Raw genomic sequence first — 26,267 nt, forward strand, 5'->3', positions numbered from 1 at the left:
TCACAGCGTACACAATGTTAAAACACTATGATACGCTCTCTAAAATGTGAATGAAAAAAATCAGAATGTTCTCCTTGATGGGCCCTGACAATGTGGCACTAAATTATAGGGTTATATTGTTTTACAAAGTCACAGATCATATGGTGTAAAAAAAAAATGTAGTTTGTTTCACCGTTTCTCTGCTGCAGCCGAGTGAATGAGGAAGAAAGAGCGCCACCTCGCTGGTCCGCCTGTGTGCGGGGGGAGGGACCAGGTATTTGGGTATGGAGGACCAAAACTGGCAAAATAATAAATAAATAAAAGTGGAAATAAAAACAAAAATGAAAAAATTAAATACAAAAAAATAAATATAAATGGAAATAAAAACAAAAATAATTTTTTTTGTAATTTTTGAATCTTGTTTTTTATTTTTGTATTTATTTTTGCTTTTATTTATTTATTTATGTATTTATTTATGTATATATTTTTTTATTTTTGTTTTTATTTCCATTTATATTTATTTTTTTGTATTTAATTTTTTGATGTTTTTTTCATTTTTGTTTTTATTTTCACATTTATTTATTTATTTATTATTTTGGCAGTTTTGGCCCTCAGAAATGCAGAAGGAAAAACTATTCAAATGAGGGGGCGGTCCTAAGTGTGTCTTGGGTTGAACTATTCACCTATTGGTTGATCGACATGTGAGTGTGAAAATCGACTAGGTATGCCTGCAAACAGCCACAGCAAGAGGAAGTCACCACACCACTCCCGTCCGATTCGTCCGAAGTTGAAGCTTGTGAAAGCAGAAAGTAAAGAAAGAGTCAACACACCTGAACTGGAATTAAGTAAAAGCGCAACACATCAGCTGTTTCATACTTACCACGTTCCAAATCATCCAAACGATTGGCAGCATCCCTGAGAAGCTCGGACACCGACTTCCTGGTGGACCCCGCCATTATTGTCCCGGTAAATGTATACTTCCTCTTGCTGTGGCCGTTTGCAGGCATACATAGTCGATTTTCGCACTCACATGTCGATCAACCAATAGGCGAACAGTTCAACCCAAGACACACTTAGGACCGCCCCCTCATTTGAATAGTTTTTCCTTCTGCATTTCTATGAGGACCAAAACTGCCAAAATAATAAATAAATAAATAAATAAAAGTGAAAATAAAAACAAAAATGAAAAAAAAAAATAAATACAAAAAATAAATACAAATCGAAATAAAAACAAAAATAAATAAAATAAAAATAAATAAAAGCAAAATAAATACAAAAATAAACAAGATTCAAAAATTAAAAAAAATCTATTTTTGTTTTTATTTCCATTTATATTTATTTTTTTGTATTTAATTTTTTGATTTTTTTCATTTTTGTTTTTATTTCCACTTTTATTTATTTATTTATTTATTTATTATTTTGGCAGTTTTGGTCCTCCATATTCGGGTAGGGAGCAGCACAGAGAGAGACACTAGAACAGCGCGACAGAATGTCCGCACAGCAAAAAAAGTTAAGATAGCGGTTACATATTCATTGATATCGATGAATTGGCCATATGTAATCAGCCTGACAATAATTCTTACACCACATATAATTAGTAACCCTGCAACTTAAATTCCTGGTTGAAATGTCTTGAGGTAACAGCAACCAACGTACACATGTGACATGACAAGGAGTTAAAGCTGCAGACAGGGAGCCAAGTCTAGCAGCTTGCATAACAAGGACTAATTTGGTTAGCCGTAGCTGTGACAGCAGAGCTCAGCCAGAGGCGGCGGGCCGATACCATGCTAATACAAGCTAATAGCATAACAGGCTTTTGGCCAGAGCTAATTGTGGCGTCTTCCTGCCTGCTAGTGCAAGCATGTTCCTGGACGACAGAAAGCGAGATGCAGCCTTGCTGCCATTGCATTAGTCCTAATTGTCGTACTGCCTAGCTGCTATGGCTGTGATAAGTTAGCATTACAATTAGCATTCACTTGTCCTTGATAATTGAGCTAAACCAGACAATTCCATTTTCCAGTTACCACAAAGAATGTTTAACACTTGAAATTTCTTGAAGATTTCAAGAATTTTCATAACAAAGAAACATGAGGCGCTGCTAACATTTATTTAACATGTATCTGCAGTAAGTCACCGTTGGAAAGACAACATAAACAGGAAGCACAATGTAACTATCGGTGTGATGAAACTTGGAGAATAATATGAACATACGATGTTGTTTATAGGAACATGCATTCAGGCTGACTCAGCAGGCTTCATGTGCTGCAGGAAGCATGCTGTCAGGCAACTGAGGACAATGCGGAAAAAAATAGTTGGCTCATTCCTTGTATTGAACTGTGAAAAATAAGTGCCATGTAACTAACCTGCATGCAGTGCATATTTATATCACCTACCACAGAAATATGATGAACATGTTTATTAGTTTGTATTTGTCGTGGTGGGTTTGGGGGTGCTCGATGGTGGCATTGTCTGTAAAAGAGAGGAATAACATTGTGGGAGAGACAAAAAAATAATAATTGCCACAAGGGAAACACATGTCCCATTACAATGTGAAATGAATGTATGGGAAATGCTGGGATCTAACTACAGTCATGTTTGCACTGGGGCTGCTCGTCGGCCTTTGAGCTGAAAATCAGCTGTCATGCACATGAACACGCACACACATGTAACAACAGTGTGTACTGGTGGTGGCAGGTGCCTCTTAAAGTGGCTCCAGCCTGCTGAGTCCAACTGAGCGACACAAACACACAATAACACAACAAACCACACGTGCACTCAGTAACAACACTCACTCCAGGAGGGGAAGAACCAGCAGATGTTTTGGATATGGACGCTCACCAAAAAGCCCACTTCTTATTTGTTACTAAAAATGTACTAAAATGCTTTTAATACATGTAATTAGGAGTCCTTAACTACAGTGACCTGTCAACACACACACCAATCAACCCTCAAATATACATCAATGAATTTTTAAATTATACATATCAAAGGACAGCTGGACAGGCCTGACATAAATACACAAAGACAAATGGACAAGACAAAAACAGTGATGTAACTTTTGGAGCGACAGTGCGCTGCTTCTGCCTTCAGCAACAGTGTGGTGCATATTTCTCGTTCATGTTCACAAAAATAGTCCTGTGTGAAACGCCATTGACAGATGAAAGTATTTTTCTTTTGCTGGGAATCACCAACTCCCAGATTTCCTGGGACCCATTGCTAACAAACATAAACAGAGCAAAGCAGAGCTGTGTGGAGGGCAGTCCTAGAGCGTATCTGGCCTACAGCACATGACCATATAAGGAAACCTGGCTCCCTGTGACGTCACAAACAGCCAGTTTTAAGAAAAGCTCTCTGAAAGCAAGCTTTCAGGGCCATCCCAAACATCATTATCTGAAACTTTGCCATTATTTAACACGAGAATACAACATTCTGATGGCAACAGAAATGTGGAAAAAGCACAATAGGCCCTTTTTAAGCTGTGTTTTTCTTCTACAGTCAATATTGAAGCAATAATAAATAATTGTGTACCACATTCATAACGTATGAAATGTGCTTTTCTTTTAAGGTGTATTTTAAGGCCTTCCAGAAGCTACAGACAAAAACAGAGTGGTGGTAGAAGTTGCCATTTATTGATCAATTCTGAGCAATACATTGAAAATTATATTAAATGTGAATATTTAATTTGCAAGGGGATTTTGGTGCGCTCTCCTAAATTTTCTGCCTGCGCTCCTAAAATTTCAAGTTTGGGTCCCACCGTGCAAGTTAGTTTGTTGCCCATGCAAGTATCGGTCTTCTGGTAACACACATATCGTTTTAATTTCTTTATTAGCACAATTTAGGCTTTTATATCAAAATAGGCTATTTTATTATGAAAACAAACAAAAAAGCTTGGCAGCCCCCATGTAGTCAGACTGGTACACTGTTGATCATATTACTTTTTATGTGATTCAGTGGTGAGCTTGATAGTCAAATCAGGCTTCTTTGAATCAAATCATTGAATAGTCGACAATTTTAACACAACCCTACTCTGCAAGTTTTTTAGAATGTGTCACATATATGTGTGCTGTGGAAAGTCGCATAAAAACATGCCATAGGTTCTACATTTTTTTTTGGGGGGGGGGGGGGGGTAGACGTCCTGCAGTGAAGTTTCTTCAGTGATTTGGTGCAGGACCTCAAAAACTCTGCAACATGATCTTCATCTTTCAAAAGGCATCTTCTCAAAGCCATTTTTTCTGACTGGGGAAGAAATCCTGGAGACGGGATGTGACCCACTAGGGAGGAGATGCGACATCCGGCCTGAAGATGACTGAGACACCCACATAGCAGGTGAACGCTCGTAGAGCGTTTCCACACGGCTTCAGCTGTACAAATAAAACCACACAAGTTTTTGGTGAAACTGTCAATGTGTGAAACCAAGACAGTGGGAACTCTGTGGACATGCAGAGACACCACACTGATCCGAGTCTCTGAGTCTGGGAAACGCAGCAGGTTGTCTTGTTATTGTCGGTCATGATCCAACTCTCTCTGGTAGTATTAGGTGAGATTTTGCTGGATGCCAACAGGTTGTGGAAAGTCATGTGTACATCTGATCCTGGATCTTTGTCAGAAACATCTTACAATGCACAACGCCGGTAAGCTAGCCAACCAAGTTTTCAACCAAGCCATTATCTTGTAGTGAGTGTTGGGTCGTCATGCAGCCAGGAAGCACACCTTAGTGTCAAAGTGTTGGTTTTTCAAAATAAAGCATGATTAACATGTTGTGCGTGAGAAGCATGTGAGATGTTGTCAGCGTGTGAAGAAGAATTACCTCTCACTGGCTGACATGAACGTGTGTCTAATAGGAGTGTGGAGTGTGTTGTGGGTGGAGCTTGTGAACACGATGGGGGAGGGGACGGACAGACAGGAGAGAGCGAGCGAGAGGATTTGTGGCATGTAGTTTGTCAGCTGTCATTAGCGGAGGTGACACACGCACACGCACATGCACACGCACGCACAGTGGTAGTCTCCCACAGAGAAAGCAGTGGACGCACAGCGCGGGTGTGTGTTGCCGTGAAGTGCTGCGTGGACTGCGAGTGTTTGTGTGTGTTAAGGAAACCAGTTGGCCAGACTGGTAATGGAATGGTTGGTTCGTTGTGGACTGGTCATGGACTGGTTTAATCTAAACACCGGTAAGCCCGTCTCTCTCTCCCTCTTTCTCCCTCTTTCTCTCTGTCATTCTCGCTCCCATATTCTATTCCACTATGTTGTGTTCTGTCAATGCATATGGCAATGTTATGTTAAATTGGCTCATTTTTATAAAGTCCAGATGCTTGTAGGATGTTGTTTTACTTGTTCATGACACTTTTTAATGATATATTTAAATGACAATTTGTTTGTGTCAATGGATTTGCATCTTTCAAAGGGAAATTAAGCTAGAAATAATGTTCTGTAATTGTAGTTAGTGCATGACCGATATATTTGGATGTTCCGACACTTGATTGATTTTCTTAGTCTGACTGACTTGGACTTTGAACTGTCGTGTGTGTGTGTGTGTGTGTGTGTGTGTGTGTGTGTGTGTCATGTCGTGTTTGCTGCATCGCGGGGACATAATGTTGACAATGTTTCAGGTTTCAATGGGGACATGTCCATGTGTTGGCTGAGGTGAGTTGAGTTGTGGTTCCAGGCTGAAGCCGGCCTCTCCAGGGCCTGAATGAAGAGTGCACACTCAGCAGTGCTCTGAGGTCTGACCGGTCAAATAATGGCTTCTGGTGTTGTTGTTGTTGCTCTCAGGCTGCTCTTTGGCAACTTCACAATTGTAAAATCATTGTTTGAAGTCTGTTTTTGTCTATTTTTAGTTCAAATGGAAGGCAACATGGCTGCTTATTTTCACTTGTTCACCCACTAGCTGGCTAGCCTGTGTACATTGGCTTTTCTGCACGGCTGCGAGGGTCCTCCGAGGTTGTCCAGCTGCGACTGTATGCTAATTTTCACAGGCACCAGCAATAAACCTATCAGCTTAAGTTGGAGTTAAAGGTGGAGTTTGTGCTCTGACCCCACACTTTTCATATTTTTAAATGTGCTTTCACTTTGTCATGCTGCTACAAAGTTGGCCAGTGTTTACACAGCTTTTTTGTGTTTACATTGACATATAACATGACCTCATTGTAACTTCTGACCGTATCTCAAACAGCACAATGGTTTAATGATTTTATATTTGATTCAATTGTAATACGGACTTTTGTTGATTAAGTTATGTTTTGCTGCTGGGACGAGGTAGAGATCCTTGGTCTGTGTATGAGTTCTGTTCCTACAACAGCACTGTAAGTGGTGTTTTAGTGCAAGTCGGAGTTTGTTCTTAAATGAACAAAAAAAAAAACAATCCTACTTTTATCCCTCAATAATGAGACCACTACACTGCTTAATTATGACTGTCCATTTCATACTGGCAGATCCTCTCCCATGTTCAATGATAGCATTTTTATCCTTCATGATGGTCAAGACTTTTCAGCTGCTTCAACCGGGCATGCAGCCGATATATTTTTCTCACTTTCTGAGCATTTTACAACATGTAATTTCACTTTCACTTTCCTTTTCTTTAACACAGAAGTGTCTATAGCTGATGCTCTGTAGCTTGAATTATTACTGCTGTGTGGGATCACTAAAGTAACCATTCGAGAAGATCAAATGCGTTTAACTTTTGTTGCTGAACTGTTTCCCAAATATGTACGTCTGTGAATGTATAAACAAGAGGCATTAACTTAAAAAGCAGGAGTTACATCCCAACGTAGATGTTACCACACACACGGGCTATGCAATTTTTGAGTAATGTGTTGACCAAGGCCAGCATGTAGAGGAAGTAGGGTAGTCAGAGTTACTCACATTAGGTGTGCTTCATGTAAGGCCGTGGTATGTTTCACTAACTGGGGGCGTACTTGTGTGTACATTGTATCAGGCTTGTGCAGCCCACTCACTTCCATTGCAAGATGGATGTACCGGCTTCCTACGGCAGAATCAGAGTGTACAGCAGGAGAAGCCACTCACAGTGGCCGGGCAAGGGGTATTTATGTTGCATATGCTATGCTGCCGTGCATCCACGGAGGTGGGGAGAACCGTGGTGCTGGCTGGGAGAAGCCACCCACCTTGGCCGAGCAAGGTGCAGTAGAGTCGGATGCGCTATGCTGCTGTGGGTCCACCGAGGTAGGGAGACCCACAGCGTAAAGCTGGCCAATGTACATCATGTACTTTTAAACTTTTGACGCACTCACCCCTCCCTGCCTTCCCCTTGCGATCAGGCTGCTTGCAAGGTTTTCCTGCGTGCATGCAGAAAATAATTAGCATCCCAATTTTCTTCCTACAGGCTTTGTGTGCTGTCTCTGGGTTTGAAAATTTGTGTGGGATGAAACTGCCCCTAAAATTTATACGGGCTCGCTTCCTGTTTCCCAGCGTGCTTTCCTGTACTGTTGTTGTAAATGGTTAATAACGTGGATGTTTAAAGCTCACATAGTTGTTGGTTATTCTGCATTATTTGTTGGTAGTGTCTTGTCTCCTGTTATCTACTTATTCCAATGCTGTGATGTTTTAGCACTTTCTTTAAGACACTGTGAGTAAGAATGGTATGTGGAATACTAACCCAAACTGGTAAGCTTATTTTACTCTGTTGCTCTAGTATTATTATTAAGTATTATTTCTTTCCCACAGAATGTTTAATCGGTACAATACTAACTGCATTTTGCTGCAATCTCTAAGGATGTAATGTTTGTGGTACATGCCACTGGATATTTTCAGGCTGATATCGGTCCAATTAATTATCAGTGGCTGATATAATCAGACATCCCTAGTTTTAAGGACCAGTACCGGTATCTGGTATTGGTTCATGTCAGTCTCTTTACTCTGTGTTACGTTTACATTTTTTCAATCAAGATGGCATCCATGATCAAGGAAAGATGACGTTGCACATGCAGAAAGTTAAGAGCTCTTTCAGCTTGTGGCCCAGCTTAGCATTTACGTGTCGAGAGGATGGTGTGTGCTTTCAGGCGGAACCTGTGCTTGGAAGGTAACTTTCCTGGCTGCCCACACAAAAGTGTTTGCTTTCCACTTTGGTGTTACGGGTCTTTGTGAGCTTTGACAACGACTCAGCAGAAAGGGATCTGCTGCCAGGTGAAGAGAGCAGAGATTTGTACATGTTTTTTTTTTTTTTTTACCTCCACAACGCACAAGTTAATGTTTTCATGTGGTTTGGTGGTTTGTGTGCGACTGACTTCCTGGTTTGTTTGAGTGTAGTATTTATTCATTTCTATGATATTTTGTGGAGTAAAGAAGACTTCTTTGTGCCGATACTAATGTTGGAAACTGCAATCCTTGAGACATATCCTTATGAGCATGGCTTCTTGATAGTCTCTTGTAGTAACTTGGCAGTTGGAAACCTCTTTGTATGATTACCTTATCTATTATAAAGGAGTGCAGTTCTTCAGGACTCTTCTTTCTGGAACTTCTCTTAACGGCGGCTTTACAATAGGTTAAACTGTCTTTCTTCTTACAAAAGCTGCTCAGATTGCAAGGAGGAAATCTACCGCTATCTGACATTATTGTTTGGCCTTGGAGGTCTGCTCTCTGTCAGTGCTCTCCTTTTGTTTCATTTAAAAAGCGAGAGACTTAACTGTCTCATACCTCCCAAAGGCTTGATGCCTTGCTCAGCAGCACTTGCCATTTTTGACCACCACTTTACACCCCAAATTAAGTCCTTACTGACTGACCGAGGGGCTCTACTTGCAGCCCTCCAAAGCGTTCACTTCCAGTCTGGGAATTGAACACGGATCTCCCTCATGACAGGCAGGGATACTCACCACTACACTCACTGTGATAAATGAGAGCTGCTTGTTGTCCCAGGCAACAGTCACTGACCATAAAGCCAGTGGATGAGAGCAGCATCACGGCAGCATCAAACACTGATGACGTCTTGTCATTATTTCACACATACACACCATGTGAACGTTGCAGGTCTCTGGGCGTGCACGGTAAAAGCCGGTGTTCCTAATCCCGCCACAGCAGGGTATTAAATCTCCTTTATGTTGGCGGGCTTAAAGTGTGGCCTTGACAGAAGCTTAGACGCCAACACAAGGAAGGGCCAACATCTTCATCAGCCTCCATTTGTTCAGACTCTTATTGTCATTTCACCCGGAAAGTGTGTCACTTTAGTGTCCCTTTAGAGGGACAAAGGTCGTCTGGTTGCTTTTGCAAGACAACAACAACTGTTACAACAATTATTGTGCGAATGCTGAAAATACATATGTTATTGTTGTCGGACATTTTTTTATCTATTTACTTCTCCGGTTCTTACAACTTCTTCTTACTCCACCTCATTTTTTGTCCATTTCTTTACCAATTCAAACAAATCCAACATCAAAATGTTCAGGTCACTTGGGCCAAGGTGTTAGATGAACAAAAGGTATAACAGTAACTGTAAGTAAATACATAGCACATCTACCAATACACCATGAATGGAAAAAAGTAAATTATATAACTAATTACAGTAAAGTCTCATTATATCGATATTCTCGGGAGTCGGAAAAAATACCGATATAACCGGACTATCCATATATCCGATCCTGCGCCGAACTGCATTAAAAGTGGGCGGATCTTTGATATGGCATGTAATTTTCTCCTTGACTTCATGGATTGCGTATCTAGCATGCTTTTGTACTACAATAAATTTTGTACTACAGTAAATAAAAATAAACTTACGCTGTAGTGATAGGTTACCAGGACATAATTCACCCCGGAACTATCGATAGGGAAGGTGTTGCTATCCGGAGGGGTAGGCGCGAGGGACGGGGGTTTTCCGCTTCCTGTTGTGGCTTTCATGCCTTTACGTAGCAAGAGAGTGCAAGTTAATGTTGGCAAGAAAAATAAAGTTTTCTCCCAAATTCGACACTCCGCCTCAGACTCCAGTTCTTCGGCGCTTCAATGCATTTTTAATGACTATTTCTTTTCTAAAATTCAACCAATGCAAAATCCTCACGCTTCAGCAGACAAAACCATAAACATTGTTGCAAAAAATGATTGCATTCATATACATAACACAATTCGGTTAAAGTCAGATGGGTCACATTTTTTTCAACATTTATTATTTTCATAACGCACTCTTGCAACTCAGTACATGTATGAGTACATGTATGGAAAACAAAAACTGCAACGTTTACATTACTATTATTGTACTTATTCTGCAATACGTACTTTGAAAAAATCTTCCATCTTCTTCTGCTTCCTCTTTTCACCTTTTAACACAAACGATTCAATATTGTTGAACATTTCTAAACAATCTGATGCATTTTCTCTCAACTCTAAGTAACCTCTAACCATCTACTAAGTAATTCCATAACACTTTGCAACGCTTGTGTCTTCGTTGGAATAGGTGTGTATGCTATGTCAGTTGGTTCTTTTGTTGCAGGCATGTGTTTGGCCAGCTATGTGGGGCGGGTTGAGCATGAAAAGTGAACCAGGAAGTGCGGGAATCGGTGTGTGTGCTGTGCTCTGGTGGTGGAAGTGTGAAAAATAAAGTTGACTGGAAGCAGCCGTTCGCCGTGTTCATTTTTGGTATTGAAATCCTTAAGCAAAGATTGATTTAAGCTGCTTTTGTATCGATATAAGCAGACCAAATTGGCTGGCAGAAGATGAAAAGGGCATCGTAGTAACCGGATTATCATAATAACCGGGTATCGTACTAACGGAACTAATTATATCATAAAAGACTAGAAATTTGCTGGGAAATGAAAATAGTATCGTAATAAGTAGTAATTCGTTATAACCGATATCGATATAACGAGACTTTACTGTATATGATGGGAACTCACACTAGAATTATTTGGCGGACCTTACTATTGCGCATATTGTGCTTGGTTTTCTGGACGATGTACAGCTCAGCTAGTAGAGCAGCTTTGTAATCTGGAGGTCCTAAGATCAAGTCCAAAATGACATTAAATGACATTACATCAGACATAAGTCACTGTAATCTCATCACTGGCACCTATCAATTATTTAGAGGCCATGGTTGAACGAAGATGGTAAACTGACGTTAAAAAAATATATATATCTTTGATTTTGGAAAAAAGGCATTACCTACGTCCGTAGCAATGACCACCTTTTGCTCTAAGCCTACTGGAGTAGGCTCCTTTTTATAACTAGGGCTAACAGACAATTGACAAAGTGGCTGGAGAACTGAAGTGTTTGCCAATCACAGGTCAAGCAGAAGGGGGAAGGGGGGGACAACTGCACAGAACACAAACTATAGTCATGGTGTCAGATAAATAGAAGAGAACAAATACTAAGTAAATACACAAATTGTATTTATATACACTCTGTATTTACTTATGTACATAGAATGAATAAAAAAACTAAATACATGTAGATGTACATGGAATGACAAGAAATCAAATAAATACACAACATGAAACACGCAATATTAACAACCATTTAAAGAGCATTGCCGCAAACCATGATGAGAGATTGGACTGGACTTATTTGGCATACTCTCCTGCTACCCTAATTGTCGGTTGGATCCAGACATGGATGGTTCAATTCCTGATTTGAGCTCAAACTGCCAATTTAGTGTTACTTTCTTACTTTTAGACAGTGTTTTAGGCGAGCTTCAGCCTCCAAACGGTTCCTGTGTTCATTCAAAATTTTTATTTCAAAGCGCTTTGAGCATCATTTCTTTTAGTTATTATTTTTCTTCCTATTTTTCTTCTTATTCTTGTCCTTCTTCTTTTTGCCTCTCTCCTCCCCCCATCCTGTCTGTCTGGCTGTAAGGAGACACCTGCCTCCTCACCTAGGCCACACTAGGAAGTAGAGACTACAGCAGTACGACTTAAAGCTGAACACCTGAAAGATGGCTGCTGCGTAAATGAAAGATGACACTGCCATCCCATGAAGGACTGCAGGCGTGAAAATTACACACGTTTGTGTTACTGTTGACGTCTTTGCACACTTACAAATGAGTCCTCATACTCTTCCATTAAAGGTCATGACTGAATATTGTCACTGTCCAATGACCTATTAAATATGTCATATGTAGACACAATTTAAGTGGTTGTCATTTGGCAGTTATATTTTCACAATATTGGTTTTATGAGTCAACTTCATACATGCAGTAACCATGATCCTAACATACCACTGTATTGTATGTGGTTTGGCAGAAAAACGAAAATGAGGCACAGTCACAACGATGCCCACTCCAGCAGCTTGTTCTTTAGCTTTAATTCCTTAATGGCAATGTTGATCCCGCAGGCACATCCTGCCTCCCGCCTCAAGATTGTTTTGAAATGTCTCCCTTCATTGCATTAGTATTGGGCTCAACACGGCCGCCTGCATTCGTCGTGTTCTATTCGACACATATCACACCGCCTGTTCCCCCATGTCAGACATGGGTAAAGTATGGCCCGCGGGCCATTTACAGCCCGTTAAGCCTGCTGGACGTTTCCAAATAATGGCAAACGGTTTTGCAAAGCTATTTTTTTCAGGTGGACTGTTAGAATTCTAGATGTTTTGTAATATGTTGTCTAGCTGGACCCCCCTGTGATGTTTTTTAAACTCAATGTGGCCTGCGGGACAAAAGGTTTGCCCACTGCTGCCCTCGGTAGTGGTGTGTCTGGATTTGCCTTTAAGTCATGTTGTAGTCAAGGTAGCAGCATACTATTATCTGACAGATGTCTCACTCCTGTCCTGATTTCTAATTCACCTACTCTACAATCAAGGCGTGATACCAATCTGACGATATTATGGATCCAAGACAAATATGGGTCATGTGAGAAAAATATGTAATTTGTGTCACTTGCCCACATATAGTATAAATCCAGCGATTTCTAATGTGAGACTTCAAATGTTTTCATAGCTGTGGTGGGTAAAAGTACTCTGACTTGAATTTAATTTATGACCTTTTCTTATTTTTATGACCTCTCCTCCACTTTCTCACTTTCACCTTGTCCCCTTAGTACCTCACCTCCTACATCCTTGCCTCCATTCCCACTTCTACCCTCAGTTCTACAAAATCCTCTCTTCTGTCCTTACTTTTCCTGCATCATTTCATCTACTGCATCCTTTTCTCTCCTCCAATAGCGAGGCCACACTCCCCCATAAAAAAGGCCAAATGATTCATCAAGAGTGACAGATGACCCTCCTGTTTTTGTCTTTCGTGACAACATTTGCACTTACACCCGCTTTATGTCTGTTTCCTACTCAGACCAAGGCCTTTCTCTTAATCTCCATCACCCATCTCCCTTTCCATGTTTAGTTTTTTCTCTTCCTTACCCCGTCCCTTCCTCTCTCTCCTTCATTCCTCTTTTCTTACTTCCTCCTCTCAGCATTAACCCCACAGCCCTCCTCTTATGTAACAGTCAGGTGACGCCGTGGTCGCTCGGGGAGCCTTAAAGGCCCACGCTCCTCTAGCCTGCGCCTTAACCAGAGGTTCTCCATTACCTTTGTGATTACCGTTTTATTGAAAAATCACCATGACATTATTTCTCTCTTTTCTAATCATTTTAAATTTCAACCAATCACTTCATTTGAAGACATTGTTTGCACACATGAGGCAATATTGGTTCCTCTGTTACTAGCTGAAGTAATGATTGACACTTGCTGCATTCCCACAAGACCTCCCACATACTGTCTGTAAGCATATTATATTGCAAGGCTGTGTTGACTTCATGAGTCATCTTTGATGATACGTGACAATCACACCCTCTATTAGTTTTAGTTTTTTCCAACCAAATTTTGGTCTTTCAACCTCAGAATCGTTTGAGTGTTTTGGTCAACCTTTTCTGTCCATGCAGGTGCTGATATCTACTGAAGATGAGTTGCGGCGGGGGGCATTCCACCCCGGAGCTCGGCAGAGGTGGGGAGTCCCAGAAGAGGAAAGACTGTCCGTCAGACCTGCTCGGGCCCAGGTGAGGCAATCATTGTCACTACAAATGTCTACTACAATACCACCAATACTACCAATGTTCCTTCATCTGTTTGGTCTACAGCCAGTTTGGAATGCATATTACCGCCGTCTATTAGTAGTAGCGCGGGTGTCAAACTTGTGGACCATATTTCGGAGAGAGGGTTCAGAAGCACTTGTAAGGCAAACACAAGCCAATAGCGAACTGGCAGTAACCTTGTCACACAGTAGCATGAACAGGGGAGGGGTCACGAGTTTGAACACTAACTAGAAACACTATGACAGCACAACATGTTGCAGGTAAGTAAACACACACAGACAACCACTTCTATTAGGAATAATAGCTAAATGCCGTAGCAACTTTTTACTACGTAACAAGTACGCCAATGCTTGCTGGGAAGCCGAAAGGGAGTATGCCTGCTCCCAGCATGCCTCGATGAGCGAATGAAAGAAACAATACAAGCAGTTGATGTTTGCTAAATACAAGGATGAAGAGTCTTGAACCAGTCATGATGTGCTATATATATCACTATATTGACACTTACTATGGTACCCATTATGGCATTGGATGCTCATATCACCTCCTACTTCGATACGAGGTACATTATTAAAAAAACAAAACAAAAAAAACTTTATTATGGAAAGCAGGAATCTGATGCATGTTCAAATGAAATGAAACCATTACCATTACCATTACCATTACCTTGCAGTATTTGTTAAGTCTGGTTGAAACGAACCGGATGGAGTGAATGCTTGATGGGGCCCAGCCTAATCCTTAAAGTTTCTAGCCCCCAGATGTATAGGTTATAAATACACAATGAGTGTGTCAAGAAGGTAGCGATTAGTTTTTCTGGTGTGAAAGTTCCTCTCATTCTGTCTTGCAGCCCCAAGAGAAGCATGGAGAGGAGGAACCGGGAGCAGGAAAACAAGTACATCGAGGAGCTGGCCGAGCTGATCTTCGCCAACATCAATGACATGGACGACCTGAATGTGAAGCCTGACAAGTGTGCCATCCTCAAGGAGACGGTGAAGCAGATCCGGCAGATCAAAGAGCAAGGTGCGTGCGTGTGTGTGTGCGCTAGTATGTTTGTGTTTGACACTCTAATGACAGAAATTATGGTGATGAGACAGGAGGCTTTTATGTAACATCTCCACTGTGACGTAATGGTCATCCAAAATCTGCATAATCTAGCAAGCAGCCATCAGCTTCCTTTCCTCCTCATCCTCTTTGTCCCTCTTTTACTTCACATTGCCGTCTTCCTCTCTGTTCCTTTTGCTCCTACAGTCATTGAGCTAGAAGAAGACTCCAAATGAACACATTGCAAATACAAGGGCAGATTTTCAGATAGGATTTGTTAGCTTTGTGTGGCGTGCAGCATCAGGGCGCTTTCTGCAAGTACTTTATTTCATGTTAGGTCCCAAAGTGTCCAAGTGAGTTAAAAAGCCATTAAACAACACCTTCTAATCAGCATGGCCATCACACCGACATTTAGCTCTGGTCCCACACCAGGAATGCCAGCTATGTGGCCTAATGGGGCCATCGAAGGCTTATCGTCCCAGCAGCACAGCCAGGGGTGTGCATGTGCGAATGCGTGTGTGTGTGAGGGAAGCACTGCACATTAGCGACACCCCCCACCCCTCCTCCTCCTCGAAGGCAGACGACTTGTCTCACAGCTAAGCACAAGGCGTCAGTTAGCATGAGCCACATGATGATCCAAGCAGAGCAGTTCATCTCTGGAGGAGCATGTTAAAATGGCACGAGTGTTTCCTGGCCATCGGGGGCGAGGGTGTGCTGGAGGGGAAAAAAAGAGCAGTTTTTCCACAAACTTTAATTTGTTGAATGAGGGTACAGTCTCGCGCTGTGAGCATTGGACATGCCATTTGCCACATCATTGATGTGTCTTGCCTACCACTAACAGGGTGTGAACACACTTCAACTAGTAACTTCTACATTTGACACCAGAAGTATGGAAGTTTTATGTGGCCTTTGAGTGAAATGGGTGATTACTTGTCAGTGACCTGGCTGCCACTGAATCACTTTTGAATCCTGATTGCTCACATTTATCTAGCATGCTTCCAATTTGTGAATAGGTTCATCACAAAGGTTTCCTTTGACTTCTTTTTCCAGAAAAAGCCCCAGTGGCCGACACAGAAGAAGTACAGAAGGCCGACATCTCGTCCACAGGGCATGGTGTCATTGATAAGGATACTCTGGGGCCCATGATGCTGGAGGTAAGTGGTCCAATCACTGTGAGCACGTGATGAGGATTCATAGCACAGGATCACACGTGTGGGTTGTGAATGCCACGCAGACGTCACATTCTCACACCCAACTCAGGCACAGCACAGTAGTTTCTGTCACAGTTTCAGTGACATGCTGGATGTGATCAGTGTTGGTGGCAGCTTTCCTGTTTCTAAATGGAGTCACGCTCGGCGAGATAGCAGTTCCTCTGGCGTCACTGTTGTGACGTACAACATGGACCCGGCGAAGTATTAATACCTCCCTGAAAAGCAGATTGGAAGATAAGGGACCGCGCACAAGTGCTACTGTGCTATTTATAAACGTCAGCGGCCACAATGCCGCCTGAATCTCGCCCTCAGCTTTCTTCTTTATTCTATTTTCTTTTCACTAGAGTGGGGTGAGTGGAAGGGGACAATATTTAGGTTATTTGTGACAAAGCATCCATCCACTATACCGCTTATCCTCATGAGGGTCCCGGGGGTATGCTGGAGCCTATCCCAGCTGACTTCAGACGAGAGGCGGGGTGCACCCTGGACTGGTGGCCAGCCAATCACAGGGCACATGGGGGGGTCTTCTGATAAAATTAAAAATAAATATTTTTAATACAAGTCCCCAATTTGACCAGTGGCCCTGAGTGTACTATCTAATAATACATATATCCCAATAATGAAGTGATTTGATTTTTGCAATATGCTAAGGGGTAATAAATATTGAGCTGTAGGCTGTAAATGGCTCCCGGGCTCTGCACTTTGGACACCACTGCTCTCAAGGACACTACGCGAGTGTGGTCTTCACCTTGCATGTTACTAGATGTTCACGTGTGTTCCATTACACTTACCAGTGTACTAGATGTAGTTAAGACAGAATGATAATCCTTCAAGATGTTTTTTTTGGTAAAAGAGAAACCTGACCTTGTTTATTTCCTGGTTCGAAGGCGCTGGACGGGTTCTTCTTTGTGGTCAACATGGAGGGCAACATCGTGTTTGTGTCGGAGAACGTCAGCCAGTATCTGCTCTACCAGCAGGAGGAGCTGATGAACACCAGCGTGTACAGCGTGCTGCATGTTGGCGATCACGCAGAGTTCATCAAGAACCTTCTGCCCAAAAGCCTCGGTGAGTACGGAAAATAATTTAACTTCATCAGTTAGGGCTAGCCGGAAATTGCAGGCAAGTTGTGAGGATTCGCTGTATTGGAGACTAGATTAGCTCTGTTTTATGTATCGAGTAAACAAAGCATTTCTGCCGCATCAGGGACCTGAACTTTTAGCTTGATTGGTCATTTTGTCATGATCAACCTTCAAAGTTGTCAAACCAGTCGGCCACGCTGAGAGAGAGCAAACGATGCTAATGTCATGCAGATTTAAAAAAAAAAACATTCCTTGACAAACGAGAACATACTGTCGATGCAAAGTTGTATTTGTTAACATGGCATTACTTCCGGCATTGGCATAACTATTATCTATGTTACTGACTCACACTATTGTGCCTTCAAGAATTTAAGAGGGCAGCAGGCCAAAGTATCCCAAAAACAGGAGCTTCTATCTTACATGAGCATTGAGGTGAACCAGTGTTACCGCTCAAAGGTTGACGTCTCCTCCGCTCGGTGGATTTCCAAGGGATGCCGTCAAGGATGATGCGATAAGATTCCATGCCATCGAGCATGATGCATACCATGGGGTGCTTCCATAAAGGAATGAAGGGTAGGGAAGTGGAGGAGGAAGAGGAGGGATTTGGGCGGTCCACCAGAAGAGCCTGCCTTGTGCTTGGGAGACAAAGTGCACAAAGTTTATTAATAATAATATATATATATAATTATATGGTGGAAAATGTTTCATCCCTAATTTAGAGGATTCTCACAAAATCTTACACAATGAGAGCTGATCAATCTATTAAATATGCATGCATTGTTGCTCCTTTTTTGTTTTCTTTTGTCCAGTCAATCATCATAGCGGCAATTCTGCGAGCAGGAACAGTCACACCTTCACCTGTCGCATGCTGGTTAACCCGCACACGGACGGTGACGTGCGGCAGGTGTCAGAGCAGCAGGAAGCGTCCCAGCAGAAGTATGAGACCATGCAGTGTTTCGCTGTCTCCGAGCCCAAGTCCATGAGGGAGGAGGGAGAAGGTACTCGAAGTACGCCAGTGTATGAATGTCTTTTACACATCACATGGTCATGTGATCAGTTTCATCTTTCTCAATCTGTTGGTTTATGTTGTTCCTTTTGTGGATTCTCTCCTCTCTGGCTTTACTAGTCCAGGTTGCCATCCAGCCTCTGTTCTCGTCTCCATCTTCATTCCACATCACTCTCACTGCCACACCCCCAGCCCCCCCCTTCCCCGCATTCTCTCGTGTCTCGTTCCCCTTTCATCACCACTCTCTCTGCGTGTCCTCCCATTCTCTGGGAAAGGCTAATTAGTGTACGACACCTCGTCAGCCTCCCGTCTTGTCTCACACACATGCGCACGCATGCATGCACACACACACACATACACACACACACACACACACACGCGAGGGAAAAGAAAGTGTCTGACGTGCTAATTTTAGATATCTGATGAGCAGATATTGTGCTGATGTCTCCTTGGACAGCTGGAGGTCTGGAGGACAGATTTAGGCCAGCATGTATAGTTCTTGCATGTAACTGCTGTCTTTCAAGGTGAATAAGGTCACCGCTGGTCCAGTTTTCCCACTGCTTGCCAAGTTGTTAGAAAAAAACTTCCGCAGATCTTGTTGCCGTAAAAGGTGTCTGCACGAATGCCGCATTGTTCATATTTTGTTCATACTTTGTTCCTTCAACATACAGATCTGCAATCCTGTCTCATCTGCGTGGCCAGAAGAGTTCCTGTGAAGGAGAGAGCTGCCATGGCCTCGTACGAGAGCTTCACAACCCGCCAGGACCTTCAAGGTGTGTGCAAGCTGTGATGCACCACATTTGAAATGAAGACAAATTGATACAATTCATCTGGATTTTAAATTTTATTGTCCCAGGTAAGATCACATCTTTGGACACCAGCCTGTTACGGGCCTCCATGAAGCTGGGGTGGGACGACCTGGTACGGCGCTGCATCCAGAGGTTCCACCTGCAGAATGACGGCGACATGTCCTTCGCCAAGAGACACCAGCAAGAAGGTGAGGAAAACTGGTTGTGCTGATGTTTTATTCACTTGTTATATCTCAACTTCATCTTCATCTTTGCAGTGTTGACGAATGGCCAGGCCCTCAGCCCCCTGTATCGCTTCTCGCTGTCGGACGGCGCCGTGGTGTCAGCTCACACCAAAAGCAAACTGGTCAGGTCGCCAGCCACCAACGAGCCGCAGTTCTACTTATCGCTGCACATCCTGCAGAGGTAACAACTAATGACCACGTAAAAGTGGCGTTCTTATTTATTGTTCCTACAACCTGGATAAGCGTCAAGACTTCTGTATAATTACAAGGGGTGTAGATTAGTTTTCATAACGATTCATGGTTGCTGATACAATTCAAGGACGATATTGGTTCATATAGAAGGATACGATCCAAAAGGATTCAATAAGTTTTTAAATTCAACCAGTCTGACTGTGAAATAAACACCTGGATACCCAACAGTGCAGGTGAAGTTTCCTAGATTCATGTTTGTTTTTGGAATGGCATCAGGTATAAATTAATTATGGATATAAAACAAACAAGTAAACTAACAATCTAGTGTATCTGATCTACATGACTTGAACTTTAATTTGATACCTTTGATACTTCTTTATCCCGAGTATTAAAAACGTTTGAGCATATTTCATTCCGGGAAATAGTACCTTTGTTTCCCATTGCTTTAACATTGAGTCAAGCTGTGATGGACCCACAGACCTTGTCAAGTACAACCGTACTACAAAATATATCATAACCTAGGCTGTGGCATTTGTTGTAAAAGTCAACAGGGTAGCCATTCACATTGTTTTCATCATCAGAAAGTCAAGTATCATTTCATGTAGACGTCACTGTCCGATCCATGAGCTTGAAAGGCTTAAAGTTAAACTTAACTTCTTGACACCATATAAATATAAAGTATACTGTATACGTTGAAATCCGGTATAAAGCGTGGCAATGACATCATAGGCAGACTGAGGCTTCTGAGGTGTAGGGTGTCTAGAGTTACTCTTTACAGGACAAAAACTCCACGTGTCAGCTCCAAGCAACCACACTATAACCCACTGTAACTGACGTCATTCATGCACCTCACTCAACAGGCATCAATAATCAACTTACACGAGTTTGTTGTCTATCATTAAAAGTGCAAAAAAACCTAAAAATCATCTTTACAATGTTTTATGTTGTTTTATTTAGTATAGATTCAGTCAATTTGATTTCCTTTCCAATGATGATAGATCGCTATGTCGTCCTGAAACTATACTGGACACAGATCAATCTAGTTGGATCATAGGAATATATGAATCGATATATCCATGAATCATTCCACCCCGTATAATTACTGCATGTTTACTTCCACCTTACAGTAAGACCAATGTTCATGTTGTTTGCTCCTCACATGTCCTCAAAGCCTTGACTGAAAATTAAGCTCCAGTCTGTAAAATGTGCTGCAGATATTATTGCATAAAGGACCGTTTATGATCCAAAGTCACTTCTAGACCTTCTGCAATGGTCACAAGATCACAAAGTGACTTTACGAATAAATCACGCTATAGCGTGGTAATAAACTCCCACATTCACGCAAAATGAATCATGATGATGGAGTGGCAAACCTCTTATCCTACCTTTCATCCTTTTAGCATTAATGCTAGTTTCACATTGAACACATTCAACTCCAGCTCTACATTAAGTCTATGCTCCGCCTGCGGAATAATGTCAGCACTCATTTAAAAAGTTATTTAACAACCATGCCTGAAGGAAGCATTTACGTATTTTATTAAATGTCAGAACCTGTTCTTCTGCAACTGACTCCAGTATAGATAGATGTGTGTCGCAAACACTCACGGGAAATTCACATTGTGTGGTCCACCAGCCACTTACACACACACACACACGTCTTCACCTCAAGTGTGTTTGTTTTAGGGAGAACATGAGCGCCATGGCTGTGACCGCCTGCCTGGGGGCCAAGCCAGTCACCCTGAGCGGCACCTGCCCGGACGTCCTCACCAACCAGTTCACCACGTCTGTGTGCGGCTTTAGCCGAGCCCCCACGCCGCAGGGAAACAGCCAGGCGCTCAAGATGGGCAGCCCCTTAGCCCCGCAGGGAAGCCCCAGCGTCACCTCGGGGGGCCAGGGTGCCATTTTATCCCCTCGCCATCGCCACAGCCCCAGTATGCTAGCGAGCAGCAGCAGTAGCAGCCCCCAAATGCACCAACACCTCTCTGCTTCTTTCTCACCTGCTGATGGCCTCCACTCGCCTGTGTCCGTCTGCAGCAGCACGGCAAACATCCACAGCTTCAGTAGCAATGCTCTTGGTGCCCTGCAGGCCCTCAGCCAGGGCCACAGACCTTCGCAGGGCCTCAGTGAGGCCCAGCATCCGAACTCTCCTGACAGTAAAGCTCCTGGCCCGCACAGCCCTCTGCACAGCCCTCTTCCCAGCAGTCAGGACAAGGACCATCTCAGTTTAGAGGCAGACTTGCTTGGAACTTTTGTGGAGCAGCAGGACTTGTCACCCCAAAACCAGGAGTGCAAGCTGGTCCAGGCAAAGGATGAGGACCCCGACAGCTTTGAAGGAAAGAGAAGTGTGGGTGAGCTGGGTGACACCCCAGACCGCCTTCTGAGCACCAAAGGCCACACCCAATTGCTCCAGCTCCTCACCACTAAATTGGAACCCCCGGATCCCTGCTCGTCTCCCCAAGGGGACGAGCAGAACTGTAAAGACCTGGCTGGCTTAGGGGTCAGTGGGTGTTTAGGGGTGGGACCCAACAACCACTCCACCTCGCTGCAGGAGAAACACAAAATTTTGCACAGGTTGTTGCAGAACAGCAGCTCACCCGTGGAGCTGGCCAAGCTGACAGCTGAGGCCACTGGGAAAGAGCCCCCCGGCTCTGATTCTGCCACGGACGACAACATGGCCGCCCTGGGTGAGCTAGGACTCAAACAGGATTTGGAGAGCCCCAAAAAGAAGGACAACGTTTTACTCCGTTACCTGCTGGATCGTGATGATAACGGCATCCTGGATAAAGCCATCAAGATGGAGACCATTGACGCTCCAAAGCTGCCCAACATCAAGAAGGAGAAACCGGATGCAGGTTACAACATGGCTGACCAGGTCAGTGAGTGTTGACTTGTACATATTCTCATGCTCGAGGACCGATCACAGCTGCAATTTGCGGCCGTAGTTACCTCAGTTATTATGGGTCAGCAAATGTGACAGCAAATGCAGAGACGTCATTCAAAAATAAGCCAATGAAATGTTTTGTTTACTTGCGGGGAACGAGGCATACATACATTTCCTATGCCGCTAATCTTTGAATAGAACCATGGCTTTCTCGGAAGTAAGAGGTTGGTGGAGAAAATGGAATATTTAAAAGTCAAAAGACAGACCAATATGTTCATATGGCCAATGTGTTCATTCTTCTGACATTTGGTCCTGTGTTCATTTAAATGCAATTTAGGTGTGAAAGTGTAGGGCAGTTAATAATATCTGATAATATCCATGAATTTAACTGTACTGTCAATCTGAACTCAAAACTAAAACCAGAAAATGCAACAAAATGGAGAACAGTGAAGCATACAAGCATATTCACATTGCATGCTAAGTAAGACAAATTGGCAGGGCCCCCCCCAACAGTTCACCGGGCCCCCTGATGTAGGGGTTCCAATACATTTGATATTTATATGAGCTTGTCTCTTTGACACATTTTAAGGCAAAATAACGTCCAAACCTTCTCTGAAAAAAATAGCAAAAACAAACCTTACTTAATTTTAATTGAAGACCCCTGCTCGATTAGCTTGCCATTAAAAAAAAAAAGTTCTCCTGAAAAAGTGTGGTTTGACAAGTTGATGTGTGGGCTCATTTAACAGCTCCTATTAACGAGCTCTCATGACTGACATCTGCAGAGATAACCTTGCCAGCTGCTTAAAAGAGGGTGGAGAAAGGAACACAAGAGAATATTAACTTGACAAGCTGATCATTACACATGGCATGTTTGCACCAGCAACACATCATATCATGTTACGTTAAATAGAACAAGCTGACTGCAAGTCACAGCTACAGTATGCTTTGTGTGTGTTTTTGTGTGTGTGTATGTATGTGTGTGCAACTGCACTTATTACTTGTCTGTCTGTAACGCAAGTACAGTACTTAAACATGCAAAGCTGTAATTTGTAGCCTGCAGGCTTGAAGCATCTGCAACCAAAACACACACACACACACAGAAGTGCATTGAGGAAAGGTTGGGAATAAAGCATGCCCTAAATAGAGCTGTGACCGTACAACTCACTGTACATCACACATGACTTCATTATTGGAGCCAACAGTGTATTTTTAGCACCTATTTAATTCATCAGCTAAATGGCCGCAGGAAGTAAGCATGCGTTTCTGTGTCATTTGGAAAAAAACAAAAACAAATGTTTCACACCAGTGAAACTCAACTTGATAAATAGTTTACCTGTTTTTTTATTTGTAAATGTACATTTTAAATTTAGAATGTAAATAAATGTTAAGCTATTTATTTATTTATATATTACGCTGTTTCCTGCATCGGCTGCTCTCAGACCAATGAGCTGGAGGAGCTTCTGGAGGATCTTCAGGGTGGTGGCCAGCAGCAGCTGTTCCCCCAGCATCCTCCTTCCCAAGGCCCGATCCCCGCTTCAGCCTCCTCTTCCTCTGCGGCGCCCGGCTTCTCCATGGACAAGCAGAGCATCATCGGCGACATCTTGCAGATGATGGACAGCGGCCACAGCAGCCCACCTCTTCAGCAGCTCGCCTTCCCCTCCACTGCAGGTACATCAGATTGTGTGGTTGTTTTTGTTATGGTCTGCTTGCATTGGGGCAATTTATTTTATATGCTCCACTGATACCGTCCAACAACTACAGGTGGCACCAGGGCTGACCCCCCACCTCCTGCGAGAAGCCTGTCTCTCGATGGTGCTATGGCCCCTGGTCCCACCAGGCCCCTCCCCACGCAGCACAGGAACAACCCCTACTCTTTACTACAGCAGCAGCAAGGCATGGTGGGAAGCTATGCAGGCACAGCTAACAACCACAATGGTGAGGACGCTAAAAACACACAACTTGAAATAACTATTACACATTAGCATAAACTGATATACTCTTATGTGCTCATCAGCCATGTTGGGTGGGGGGGCAGTACGGGGCTCCCTGCAGCGTGAATGGAGCCCACAGGGGCCTGCCGGGACCACCCCAGCACCAGTCATGGTCCAAGGTGTCAGACCGGGCCGTATGGTCTCCAACATAAACAGTGCTATACCATCGAGGGGCGGCGGTGTGCCCCCATCCAAGTCCATGGTCAACATGCAGAACATGGGCGGCGGTGAGGGCAAAGCACCATTAGATAAGCAAAGGTTTATTTTGTATCTTCTTCAATATTTTGCTTTTGTCCATCAGAAATAGAGATGGTTAACTCCACCTACGCTCAGCAGCACACACCGTCCAATCATACGGCTCCGTGGCCTGACAGGATGATGATGTATCACTATGGAAACCAAAGCAGGTTAGGTAGTAGTTCCTTGACTTTTGGTATGATTTTGTTATGTTTTCAACTCATGACTCAATCGCTGTATTCTCCTTATGACTAACCTGTGACACTTTGCTCTGAATCGCAGGTCGCCATACGGCTTCCCTCAGGAAGACGGGATGGGCTGCTGTGGGGTTGGGCTCGAGGGTTCAGCGGATGAAGGAACCCTTCTGAACCAGCTGTGCTCAGTGCTAAAGGACTATGAGGGACTGGAAGAACTTGACAAGATGTTAGGGATCCCCACACTGGCTGGGCAGGTGAGTTGTGTAGTATTGTATTACTTTGGCACGTACTGAAAGGCAGCCAAAATAATACCACTTTAAGTAATACCTACTGTTGAGGTACTAAGCACAGTTGTGGGGTACCTCAAGGACGGAGGTAAGGAAATGGCACATTTGTGTTTGTGACTCAACTCGGGACGTTGCAATCAGGATTTTATGCTGCCGATCCCGATCCCGATACCGATACCGGGATGTTTCAAAATGTTTAAAGTACTACTGGCTATAATAGGGCTCACCAAGGTTTTTTCTTGTGAAAGCTACTTTTACGAAGCTTATTTCAAGCCAAACAAAGCCAATGATCATGAACAAAATGCTGGTATCCACAAGTCACCCTTTCTATTTCCCAATGCATGTACAGTGCATCCGGAAAGTATTCACAGCGCTTCACTTTTTTTACATTTTGTCATGTTACAGCCTCATTCCAAACTGAATTAAATTAATCTCTTACCTCAAAATTCTACACAAAATACTCCATTATGACAATGTGAAAAAAGGTTTTTTTTGACATGTTTTGAATTTATTAAAAATAGAAAACAAAAAAATCACATTTACGTAAGTATTCACAGCCTTTGCTTAATACTTTGTTGATCCACCTTTGGCAGCAATTACAGCCTCAAGTCTTTTTGAATATGATCCCACAAGTTTAGCACACCTATCTTTAGGCAGTTTTGCCCATTCTTCTTTGCAATAAGTCTCAAGCTCCATTAGGTTGGATGGGAGACGTCTGTGCACAGCCATTTTCAGATCTCTCCAGAGATGTTCGATCGGATTCAAGTCTGGACTCTGGCTGGGCCACTCCAGGACATTCACGGAGTGGTTCTGAAGCCAATCTTTTGAGATCTTGGCTGTGTGCTAATGTCTACTGTCTATATGGTCAATGTACATGACCACTCTACTGAGGTCAAGAGCGCTCTGGAGCAGGTTTTCATCCAGGATATCTCTATATATTGCTGCATTCATTTTTCCTTCTATCCTGACTAGTCTGCCAGTTCCTGCTGCTGAAAAACATCCCCACAGCATGATGCTGCCACCACCATGCTTCACTGTAGGGATGGTATTGGCCTGGTGATGAGCAGTGCCTGGTTTCCTCCAAACATGGCGCCTGGCATACACACCAAAGAGTTCAATCTTTGTCTCATCAGACCAGAGAATTTTGTTTCTCATGGTCTGAGAGTCATTCAGGTGCTTTTTGG

The 26,267-nt window shown here is 43.0% G+C and overlaps 1 protein-coding gene across 3 annotated transcripts in view; it reads left to right on the forward strand.

Annotated features, from left to right (window-relative positions):
* The first annotated feature begins 4,946 nt into the window (after positions 1-4,946).
* The window catches only part of LOC131127213 (nuclear receptor coactivator 2-like), a 29,691-nt gene continuing 8,370 nt past the window's right edge, over positions 4,947-26,267 (forward strand). The window contains exons 1-15 of one of the 3 annotated variants that reach the window (XM_078794744.1): positions 4,947-5,147; positions 13,782-13,895; positions 14,776-14,948; positions 16,020-16,123; positions 17,068-17,245; positions 18,069-18,266; positions 18,937-19,038; positions 19,122-19,262; positions 19,332-19,479; positions 21,174-22,362; positions 23,811-24,039; positions 24,133-24,306; positions 24,386-24,589; positions 24,664-24,769; positions 24,882-25,050. In XM_078794744.1, coding sequence (XP_078650870.1) covers positions 13,801-13,895; positions 14,776-14,948; positions 16,020-16,123; positions 17,068-17,245; positions 18,069-18,266; positions 18,937-19,038; positions 19,122-19,262; positions 19,332-19,479; positions 21,174-22,362; positions 23,811-24,039; positions 24,133-24,306; positions 24,386-24,589; positions 24,664-24,769; positions 24,882-25,050 — 3,210 coding nt within the window. In that variant the 5' untranslated portion in view covers positions 4,947-5,147; positions 13,782-13,800. The remainder of the gene's footprint in view (positions 5,148-13,781; positions 13,896-14,775; positions 14,949-16,019; positions 16,124-17,067; positions 17,246-18,068; positions 18,267-18,936; positions 19,039-19,121; positions 19,263-19,331; positions 19,480-21,173; positions 22,363-23,810; positions 24,040-24,132; positions 24,307-24,385; positions 24,590-24,663; positions 24,770-24,881; positions 25,051-26,267) is intronic. The other 2 variants (XM_058069458.2, XM_078794745.1) reach the window with 2 other exon arrangements.

This window comes from Doryrhamphus excisus, linkage group LG11 (assembly GCF_037039965.1).
Source record: "Doryrhamphus excisus strain RoL-2023G ecotype Guam linkage group LG11, RoL_Dexc_Guam_v1.1, whole genome shotgun sequence".
Taxonomy (NCBI): Eukaryota; Metazoa; Chordata; class Actinopteri; order Syngnathiformes; family Syngnathidae; genus Doryrhamphus; species Doryrhamphus excisus.